Source organism: Orycteropus afer, unplaced genomic scaffold (assembly GCF_000298275.1).
Source record: "Orycteropus afer afer isolate SDZICR_OR568_19922 unplaced genomic scaffold, OryAfe1.0 scaffold00053, whole genome shotgun sequence".
Taxonomy (NCBI): Eukaryota; Metazoa; Chordata; class Mammalia; order Tubulidentata; family Orycteropodidae; genus Orycteropus; species Orycteropus afer.
Genome location: NW_006921640.1, coordinates 6,343,736 through 6,355,625, shown reverse-complemented (window position 1 = coordinate 6,355,625; position 11,890 = coordinate 6,343,736). Strand labels below are relative to the sequence as shown.

The window sequence follows — 11,890 nt, the reverse complement described above, 5'->3', positions numbered from 1 at the left end:
AACTCACATGCCTGTACTTTGTTTGGCTCGAAACCACAGGTGTGGGTTCAATTCCAGACCTGAAGGGTAGCTAGGGGCCATAGTCTCAGTGGTTCCACCAGGCTCTATTGGACCAGCAAACCTGGTCCCAACCATCCCCCTTCACCCCCCCGCCAAATGATTTTGAGTTTTGTTCCACATTGTTCTCCCTCTCTATCCAGGATCTCCTGCATCCCTTCCAAATGGCTGACATTGGTAGCTGGGCACCATCTAGTTCTTCTGGTCTCGTAGTTGTATAGGTTGCAGATCGGATGGTGTGTCCAGGGTATTTTACATTTTTTTTTTCTTTCTTCTATTTTTCTCTTTGTTACTTTGCTAGTTGTACATATTTTTAGTACATACCCTAGAAATTATGACATGCTCTTTTGATTTTCACAACTTTCTAATAAAAGTAATTACTTGAACCACATCCAGTAGTGTTACACTGACTCCATCCTATGTTTTTTATTTTATTGCTACACATACTGATTTTGTATATATTTTTCCTGAATTTTAAGGCATTGCAGTTATTTTTGTTGGTATAGAAATATTAACTTATATCACGTATCCACTCTCTGTTGCTCTTAATTCCTTTTGTGTTTTAATTTTAATGACTTTTCTTCTGTCTGAAGAACTCTCTGGTTCTCTTTCCTTCGGTGACTTATTTTCTCAATTTTTACGTGTCTAAAAACAGGTTTACTTTGTCTTCATTTGTGAAAAATATTTTATATTTTCACTGACTATAGAATTCTCACTGAGTATAGAATTCTAGGGAGCTCTGGTGGCATAATATGTAAGGCATTTGACTGCTAACCAGAAGGCTGGCAGTTCAAACCCACCAGCCACACCTTGGAAGGAAAACTGGGCAATTTACTTTCGTAGTGATACTGCCCAGAATCCCAAGGAGGGGTCGCTAGGAGTCGGAACAACTTGATGGCAGTGAGTTTGGTTTTTTTTTTTTCGATAGAATTCTGGGTTAACAATTATTTTCTCTCAGCTCTTTAAAGAAATCATTCCATTGTTTTCTGAAGTCAGCGATAAGTGGTATTGCTGCTTACCTTGCATATAATGTATCTTTTTTTTCTTTGACTTCTTTTAAAATATTTTCTTTGGTTGTCAGCAGTTTGCACATGATGTGCCTCAATGTGATTTTCTTTGTATTTATCCTTCTTGGGGTTTGCAGAACTTCTTGAATGTACAAGTTGTTGTCTTAATCAGTTTTGGAAAATTCTCAGCTATCATTTTTTATATATTTCTGCTGCCCAATTCTCTCCCTCCTCCCCTTTTTAAATTCCATTTGTGTATATGTTAGTCCTTTGCATGCGTTTTACATGTCTATTATGCTCTTTTTTTGGTATATTTAATTATTTTTTGTTATTGTGCTTCCATTTGAATATTTTTTATTGCTTGTTTTCTATTTTGCCAGTCCTATATTGTCCTGTATCTAATTTGTTCTTAGTTTCCATAGTTATCTATTCCAGTAATTGCATTTCCATTTGATTCATCTTATAGATTACAATTTTCAGGTGAAATTCTTTACCTTTTATTTTATTGAACATATCAGTTGTAGTTATAGACAATCTTGTCTATTAATGCCAGTATCTGGATCACTAAAACTTTTTTTTTTCTTTGTTGGTTTTCAGTCATATGGCCCTGTCTTTGATATCCATTGTTTTTTTTATTTTGAGTACTGTTGTTGTTGTTATGTGCCATCGAGTCAGACTCGACTCATAGCGACCCCTCCTCAGGTTGCCAAGGCAGTATCACTACGGAAATAGATTGCCCAACCTTCCTTCCGAGGAGTGTCTGGTGGGTTTGAACTGCCAGCCTTCTGGTTAGCAGTCAAGCACCTTAGGCACTATGCTACCAGAGCTCCTATTTTGAGTACTAGACATTCTAAAATATTTGTGAGGTTCCAGGTGGTGATGTATCACTCTAGAAAAAGTTTATACCCTTTTTTCTGCTTAGCAGATCAGTGGGGGCAGATCACCTTAATTCAGTCTGGGACTGAGCTGATTTCAGGCTGAATTACAGTTTGGTAAGTCTCAGTCTCCCTCACATTTGTCCCTGCTACTAGTGTATAATTATGCAGGGCTTCCAGATGAGGATCTTGTATGTTCAGCCCCCCCCCCCCCCCCCCCACCGGCTGGCGGGGCCTGAAGTCAGTATCTCCTTGGCCTAGTAAGACTGCCAAAAATCTCCACTCTGCTATTCAGAGACTTTCTGCATGATTTCTCAGCCTCCTTCCCTCTGTAGCTTCAGAATTTTCAAATATCTTGACGGGAAAACTTGGCTCTGTGTCACACTCAAGTCTTTATACTTCCCTTCTCACCTAGATCTTCTTTTAATTTCCAATTTTGTATCTGCAGCTTTACAAGACTACCAAAAACTCTGCTCATTTATCTAGCACCAACCTAGGCAAAGCTTGGATTCTCAGCTTTGTGCAAAATTTAACAATTGCCTCCTTAGAAAAATAGCTGTGATTATCCAGTCCCTCTTTATGCTTCCCTGCGCTCTAGAATCTTAGTTCCTCTAGTTCTTCAGTTCTCCAGTGGCTATAAATAGATCTTTCAAAACATTTTTTTTCTGTCTTTTTAAGTTGTTCTTGGTGAAAGCATTGGTTTATCACACACTACTCATCGTACTTGGAAGTGCTAGTCACGGACAGTTTTTTGTCTCATGTAGTTTATCATTGCATATAGATTTCATATCCATTTTACAGTTAGCTTTGTTGACTTCAGTGTTTTTAAAAAAAAAACTGGTTTTCTGAGAGTGTCTGGTAGTCTTTGTACATTATACATCAATGTAGAAATGAATAGATTGTAACTTATGCAGTAGAAAGGCCTGGAGGTGAGAATATCTATGCCTGGAGGTGAGAATATCTATTAGCAGTTCAAAATCAGTAATAATTGATAGTTAAAAGCCTAGTTGCACATTTCTGGGAATATTGGATCTATTCCTGTGGTAATAGTAATGATTATTTTAATATGGTTTTAAGTTTGGTGCCCCTCTTTTTTCTTTTTACTTAATATCTTATAGTGTGAGCTATATTTTATATCATGTGATTTTAGAGTTTAAAGAATTCTGTTTTTTTTTTTTTTAAATTTTAGTGTAAAAAGAACAAGAAAATAGACAAAAATAATAAATTCTTCTCCTCTTCTTGCTTCCAAAATAATTACTACTATGTATAACTTGGGAGCTCTGGTAGCATAGTGCCTAAGGTACTTGACTGCTAACCAGAAGGCTGGTGGTTCAAACCCACCAGCCACTCCTCGTAAGGAAGATGGGGCAATCTACTTCTGTAGTGATACTGCCTTGGAGACCCAAGGAGGGGTCGCCGTGAGTCGGGTCTGACTCAACGGCACATAACAACAACAACATGTATAACTTATCTCTTCCTCTCCTCCCTCTCTTTCCTCCTTTCATCGTTTGTTCTTCCTCTACTCTTGATACTTATAGAAAATATAGAAATTAAAATATATAAAAAGAATAAAATTAAAATACCTTTTAATCCCATTAACAAGCCATAATCATTCTTTTGAACATTTGGTGCATGTTTTGAATATTTTTCTATCAAGAATGGATCATCTTATATATTGGTTCCCAGCCTTGCCACTTCAGTAGTATCACCTGTAGCAATTAAAATATACACATAGATTCTGGATCCACTCAAACTTACTGAATTAGGATCTTCTGGGATAGGACCAAAAGGGTTTTGTTTTTAAAAAAGCACAGCCCCCTTCAGAATTTATAAAATGAATGTTGAGAAAATTTTTTAAATTGAAAAACTCATATAAACTAATAAAAACTAATATATAGATAGCTTCAGCGTGTATATAGTTCTTTATCTAATTTTTCAATTTTAACTTTTTCCTAGCCATTCCACCCTATGGTGAATCTGGATTGCTCTCGGGATTTCCGGCCATTTCTTTGTGCACTCTATGCTCCTATTTGTATGGAATATGGACGTGTCACACTTCCCTGTCGTAGGCTATGCCAGCGTGCCTACAGCGAGTGTTCGAAGCTCATGGAAATGTTTGGTGTTCCTTGGCCTGAAGATATGGAATGTAGTAGGTGCGAAAACACAGATTTTCACGAATCGTTTCTTATGTTGCAGTATGCTTGAAGTTACTTACTGTCTCCTATTTTGTCAATTTTGTAAAAAATGTTTTTTAAGTCTCTATTCAGAAAAGTATCCATATTAGTGATCAGTTTTGAACAGCAATTTCATAGCCTCAGAGTTTTTTCTTTTTGGTTTAAAAAGTAAGGCCATTTATGAAAAATTTGTGAAATACAGAAAAACACAGAGAGGAAAATCACTTATTTGTAATGTCATCATTGTGAGGGCTTAAATACCTCTATAAATAAGATACATTAATGACTAAAAGTTGTCTCAGTTCTGTTTTTCTGTCATACATTATCATACCAAATCCATCTCATGTTTTTCAAATGACTTCTGCTATGTAGACTTAAAGTATTTCCTAAAGGTTTAAAGATTTGTTTACTGGACAGTCTTTCAGGCTTACATGAGAGCAAATTATTATTTAGCAATAATGTACTATATTTCTTACATAATGTACTTTTGTTTTCTGAAATACTTCAAGGATAAAGAATAATAGTATGAACACTTATGTACCTATTGTTACCTATCTTTGTCTGATCTTAGTATTTTGCAGTATTTGCTTCAGATTTTTTTAAAGACATGAACAGTACAGGTACAATGAAAGGTTCCTTGAAACCTGTCTTAATCTCATGCTCTTCTTTCTCTCCCAGAGGTGAAGTAATCATTAGTCTGAGTTTATTGTTAATCATTCCCATGTTTTTTTTTTTTTCTTTTTTTTTCTGTCTATCTACACACACACAACATAAATAAAACTATGTTTGTGTCTCTAGGTCAAGCCTAGTCCTTTTAGTTGCTATATAGTACCCAGTTATATTAATATTCTGTAGTTATTTAGCCATCTCCTAATGGTGGTCATTTATGTTGTTTCCAAGTTTTTGCTATTACAATCCATGCTATACTAAGTATTCGCTTCTCCTTCATTTTTCAAAATAATTTATTTGTTATCAGACAATAGCCTTTAGAGGTAAGGAAAACAGACTCTCATTTGACATGTGGAGAAACTTAAAAAAGTAAAACATGCATTAATTAGTTTCTTATTACTATCATTGACATTTTAATTTCTCTTATTTGTTTATTCTATCTCCTAACTCTTTGATCTGTCTTTTCAACTGGCCTCATCTAACCATTCATTCACTCAAAATTACCTGGCTATAATCCCTCTTTTGAAAGTCTGTGAATTTTTAGAACTTACAGCAACAGTTGTAAATTGCCTGTCAGGAGCTCTATTTCATGTTTAATCTTTATTTATTTGTGTGTTTTAATAAACCTATTTTATGCCCTCACTATTGCCTGGGATTTTGGTAAAATGGTCTTTTGTGATAACCTTTCATTTTTCCATATATCTCATACTCTTTTTCCCACTGTATCTGTTCTTCAACTTCAAGGACATTTCCAGACTTATAGTTTTCTTTTTTCTTATAAGGGCCCTTCCTAATCTATTTCTTTATATTAGCACTTTGTGGTTCATTATTTGAAATACACTTTGCTAGGAGTTTCAACTGATTCCTTGCTACCATACTTGTAATATCTCCAACTCTAGATCAGTCCAACCAATTTCTTACGATTGTTGTTGTTGTTATGTGCCGTCGAGTTGGACCTGACTCATAGTGACCCCTCCTTGGGTTTCTGAGGCAGTATCACTATGGAAGTAGATTGCCCCATCTTCCTTCCGAGGAGTGGCTTATGATTAATTATGCTATATATTTAATGATTCAGTTCATAGCAGTTCTCTTAGCTCTTTGTCACTACCTATCTGGTCAGGAAAGTTTCTGTCCATTCCCCTCAGCGGCTTGCCACATCTTTATCGCTCACTTCAAACCTATATTTTACTCTGAACTTCACCTGTCTTTCTTTCCTGAAAATCATTTAGACCATAATGTGTGAAGTACTCTGATCTGCTACATCTCAGACCAACATTTCTCAATTTTCTTTCTTGGATCCTCTTCCTCTTCTTGGCATTTGAATACTGGTACTTCCCAGACTTCTGTTTCTGTTTTCTGCTGACTCTACATGCTTTCTGAGAATAATCTCATCTTACTGATTTTAACTATTATTCATATATCAGTAACTCTCAAACCTAAATCTGTAGCCCTGTCCTCTCCCTCCTAAACTCTAAATCTGCATATCCAGCAGCCAATGGAAATCCTAATCTGATTTTGTCTCTCATATACCTTAGTTTCACATGTCTAAAATTTCTCATTTCTTTTACTCATTTTTAAGCCCTTAAGTTATCTATTCCTCTTTCATTTATAACTCATCCAATTAATTATAAATACTGTTGCTTTTTATGTAATTTCAAATCTGCCTTGTTCTTACTGCCTTAGCTAGTTTTAATTCAAGCCCAACTGAAATCCTTGCCTCCAGTTTTGTCCATTTGAAGTTTGTCTTCCACACTGCTCCTAGTCCTCTGTCTGATAACTTAGGTTAGGGTTGTATGACTGTGTTCATTCAGCACTCATTAATTCAATAAATGTTAATTGGATGTCTTTTGTGTGCACTAGTCACTATTCTAAATGTTGAATAAAATTTGAACAAAAATCCTTGTTCTTGCATATGCACAAAACCAATGGCCAACATTATTCTCAGGAAATAATTCTTAGGAAAACATTTTCCTTGTGAACAGGAACCAGACATGGATGCCCTTTATCACCATTCCTATTCAGTGTTGTATTAGAAGTCCTAGCCAGAGCAATAAAGCAAGAAGGGGATATAAAAGGCATCCACATTGGCAAAGAAGTAAAACTATCTCTGTTTGCAGTTTGTATGATCTTATACCTAGAATATCCTAGAGGCTCAACAAGAAAACTATTGGAATTAATAAAAGGATTCAGCAAAGTTGCAGGGTACAGGATCAACATACAGAAACCAGTTAGATTCCTCTATACTAATACAGAGTTCTCTGAAAAGGAAATCAATACCATTTACAATAACCACTCAAAAGATGAAGTATTAGGAATGAATCTAACCAGAGGCACAAAAGACTTATTCAAAGAAAACTATAAAACACTCTATAAGAAACCAAAAGAGACCTACATAAATAGAAGAATATACCATGGTCATGGAGAGAAAGACTTAAAATTGTAAAAATGTCAATACTGCCCAAAGCAATCTATAGATATAATGTAACCCCAATTCACATTCCATCATGATTCTTTAATGAGAGGGAAAAACTAATCCCCAACTTTATGTGGAAAGAAAAGAGGCCCCGGATAAGCAAAACACTACTAAAGAAGAACAAAGTAGGAGGTTTCATACTCCTTGATCTCAAAACCTAGACCAATGGAACAGAATTGGGAACTGAGAAATCCATCCCCCTATGGACAGCTAATCTTTGACAAAGGGCCAAAACCCATTAATTGGGACAGAGATGGTTTCTTTAACAAGTGGTTCTAGCAAAACTGGATATCCATTTGCAGAAATATGAAACAAGATCCATATCTCTCATCATATACAAAAACTAAAGATGAATCAAAGACCTAAAACTAAAACCTTAAAACTGTAAAGATCATCAAAGAAAAAATAGGGACCCTAGTACATGCCATAAATACAGTATCAAACATGAATAAAAATGTACAAAGAGAAAGCAAACTAGATGACTGGGACATCCTAAAAATTAAATGTTTATATGTATCAAAAGTCTTCATCAAAAGAGTAAAAAGAGAACCTACAAACTGGCAAAAAATTTTGGCAATGACATATCAGACAGCAAACTAATCTCTAAAATTTGTAGAAAACTTCAACACCTCAATAACAAAAGGCAAAGAATACAATTAAAAAATGGGTAGAGGACCATGAACAGACAGTATACCAAAGAAAACATTCAGGAGCTAACAAACACATGAAGAAATGTTCACAATCATTAGCCATTAGAGAGATGCAAACCAAAACAACAATGAGATATCATTACACCCCAGCATTAACAACAAAGCTTAAAAATAAAAACAAAACAAGTGCTGCTGAGGGTGTGGAAAGACTGGAACCCTCACACAAAGCTGGTAAATCATACAACCACTGTGGAAAACAGTATGGCATGTCCTTAAAAAGTTGTGCATAGAAAAATACCATATGATCCTGCAATCCCACTGGTAGGTATATATCCTAGAGAAATAGGATCTGGGACGTGAACAGATACGTGCATAGCCATCTTCGTTGCAGCATTATTCACAGTAGCAAAAAGAGGGAAACAACTTATGTGCCCATCAGTGGATGAGTAGATAAAAAACTATGGTACATAACACACAGTGGACTACTACACAATGTTAAAAAATAACAATCTTCAAAATACCTCATAGCATAGATGAACCTAGAGGGCATTAGGCTGAGTGAAATTAGTCAATCACAAAAGGGCAAACACTATATGAGACCACTGCTTTAAAAAGTCAAGAAAAGGTTTACACACTCAGAATGAATCATTCTTTGAAGGTTACTAGAGATGAGAGGGGAAAGGAAGGTAAATCACTAAGTAGAGAATTTGTTGTTGTTGTTATTTGCCGTCGAGTCGGCCCCAACTCATAGCGACCCCTCTTTGGGTTTCTGAGGCAGTATCGCTACGGAAGTAGGATTGCCCAACCTTCCTTCCGAGGAGCGGCTGGTGGGTTTGAACCGCCAGCCTTCTGGTTAGCAGTCAAGTGCCTTAGGCACTATGCTACCAGAGCTCCTAAGTAGAGAATAGACATATATTAAGTTGGGTGAAGGGAAAGGCAATATACAAAAACAGGGAGGCCAACACAAAATGATCAAAGCAGAGGAAGACACTAGGAGGAGCACAAGAGTTAAAAGCACCAAAGGTAAATAAATACTATTGTATACACAGTCCTGCAATAAGAGTAACAGTAATCTACGAGTGAATACATAGATAGACAATCAAGCTGAACAGGTGTGTGAAGGTGAATAGGATTACAACTATCAATATATATAGGTTTGACAAGATATTTCTACATATGAAAATAATAAAGCATAAAGGGGACAAAATTATGAAAACTTCTTAGCCACAACCAAACACCTTGAGGGAGAGAATCACTGGGCATGGGGCTTAGGACCATAGTCTTAGGGGACCTTAAGGTCAATTGGCATAACATAATCCACAAAGATAGTGTTCTACATCCTTCTTTGGTAAGTGGCAACTGGGGTCTTAAAAGCTTGTAAAGTGGCCATCTAAGGTACAACTGTTCGTCTCTCCCCATATGGAGCAAAAACTGAAGAAAGTCAAGGACACAAGGAAACAATTAGTGCAAAGGACTAATGAACCAAGTGAGCCCCATCTACTATAACCCTGGGGCCAAAAGAACTATAGTGCCTGGCTGCCACTGATGAATGCTCTGAAAGGGATCACAATAGAAGGTCCCAGATAGAGTGGAAGAAAAACGTGGCAAAAAACTCAAAATCATAAAAAAGACCAGGCTTACTGGTTTGATAATCAAGAGTGGTGGAACTCCTGAGATTGTGGCCCATAGACACCATTCAAGCTGGGATCAACTTTTAGCCATACAATAAGCCTATAAGATGAAAAATAATACCAGGGAGGTATGCATTCATTCGAACAAATCACCATATGAGATCAAAAGGGCTATGTTTCTCAGAAGGCAGGAAGGGATAGGAAAGAAAAATGAAGGGAAATGGTAAACAGGGAGGATGTGAGAAGAGTGCTGTTACATTTGGGGATTACAGTCAGTGTCACAAAACAAAATGTGTATGAATTATTGAATGGAAAATTGATTTTCTCTGTAAACTTTCGCCCAAATTACAATACAACAAAACAAAATGAAGTCCCTTTTCTTATGAAGCTAAAATTCTCGTAATGGCAGTAAGAAATTACATCAGATGGTGATGAATGCTAAGAAAGCATAGGGTTAGGTGTTAGTGATGTAATATTGGGAGGAAATGAACTCTGCTTTCAATATGATCATCAGAGAAGGCCTTTCTGATAACAAGGCACTGGAATAGGGACCTGAATAAAGTGAGAGAACTAACTACATAGCTATCTGGGGAAGAACAGTCCAGGAAGAGGAAAGAGGAACATGTCAGTGCTCTGAAGTGGAAGCATGCTTGATATAGTTAAGAACAACAAAGAGACCAATAATGCTGGGGCCAAGTGAGTGAGAGAATGGGAGGAAATAAGATCAGAAAGACAGGAGTATGTAGATCACATAGGGTTTTGTAGCTCTGGTAAGGAATTTGGATTTGACTATTGAGTGAGATGGGCAGCCATTAGAGTTTTGGGCAGCAGAGAGACTTGATCATGAGCAGAAAATAACTCTGACTGTTGTGTGGAAACGGAGATAAATTGGGAGGACATTATGGACATCCAAGGAAGAAGTATTGTGATTCAGACTAGGAAGCATCAGTGGAGGAAATGATAAGTGTCAGATTCTAGATAAATTACAAAGCAGAGTGATAGGAATTGCTGATAGATCATGAGGTATATACTAAGAGAGAGGAAGTGTCAAGGATGACCCTTAGGTTTTTGGCCTGAACCACTGGAAGAATGGAGTTACCAACATAGAGATGAGAAAATCTGAGCAGTGGAAAGAGTTTGGTTTTGGAAGGGTTAAAGATTGAGGTGCCTATTAGGTTGGGCAATCCTACTTCCATAGTGATACTGCCTCGGAAACCCAAGGAGGGGTCGCTATTGAGTCGGGGCCCGACTCGACGGCAAACAACAACACAACATTAGACATTTAGGTATATATGTTGAGTTGCAGTTAGAATATACAAATATACTAGAAAATAGTATTATTTTGCATAGTTTAAATTTTATATCATCATTTTAAATACCTGTATAGACATACGTATGCATGTTTCTGTAACATACTTACCTCTCCAACATCTCCTGTCACAAGTCCTGCACATTTTATATTCTAGTAATACTAAACACATCCTCTTCAAACTCCTATGCTTTTGCTTGCATTTGCTTGCTGGAATGCTATGTTTACCTGGTAAATGCTGATTCAAAATCTTCTGTTGAGGGACTTACTCTATGAATTCTTAACTAACCCTTTCTCCTGAAATAATTAATCCTTTCTCATTTTTATACCTTAAAGTAGATTTTGATTACCTCATATATCACAGTGCTGTATTTTGAATTGTCTTTACAAGTTGGCGTAGTGCCTAAGGCATTTGACTGCTAACCAGAAGGCTGGTGGTTCAAACCCACCAGCCACTCCACAGAAGGAAGGTTGGGCAATCTACTTCTGTAGTGATACCACCTTGGAAACCCAAGGAGAGGTTGCTATGAGTCATGTTCGACTCAATGGCTGTGGGAGAGGTTGCTATGAGTCGGGTTCAACTCGATGGCTGTGTGTTTGTGTGTGTGTGTGTGTGTTACAAGTTTGTGTCACCTTCTAGATTCAAGAATAAAGATAAGATACTGGAGATATTAGGTTGGTTGGTTGGTTTTTCTCTCTTTTTTTTTCCCTTTATTCCTTACATGATTTCAATGAATACTTGAATGCAATAAGTTTCAGTAGTTTAATTTTATAATTCTAAATTTATAATTCCTCAACATCGTAATGGGCATTTATGCAAAACCAGCAGCCAACATTATTCTCAATGGAGAGAGACTGAAACCATTCCTCTTGAGAACAGGAACCAGACAAGGATGCCCAATGTCACCACTTCTATTCAACATTGTACTGGAAGTCCTAGCCAGGGTCATAAGGCAACAGAGGGAAATCAAAGGCATCCAAATTGGTAAGGAAGAAGTCAAACTATCCCTATTTGCTGATGATATGATCCTATACCTAGAAAACC

General features: G+C 36.7%; 1 protein-coding gene across 1 annotated transcript in view; it reads left to right on the top strand.

Moving 5' to 3' along the window:
- Positions 1-11,890, top strand: part of FZD3 (frizzled class receptor 3) — a 169,751-nt gene that overhangs the window by 48,019 nt on the left and 109,842 nt on the right. Inside the window, exon 2 of the mRNA XM_007938725.2 lies at positions 3,896-4,092. Coding sequence (XP_007936916.1) covers positions 3,896-4,092 — 197 coding nt within the window. The remainder of the gene's footprint in view (positions 1-3,895; positions 4,093-11,890) is intronic.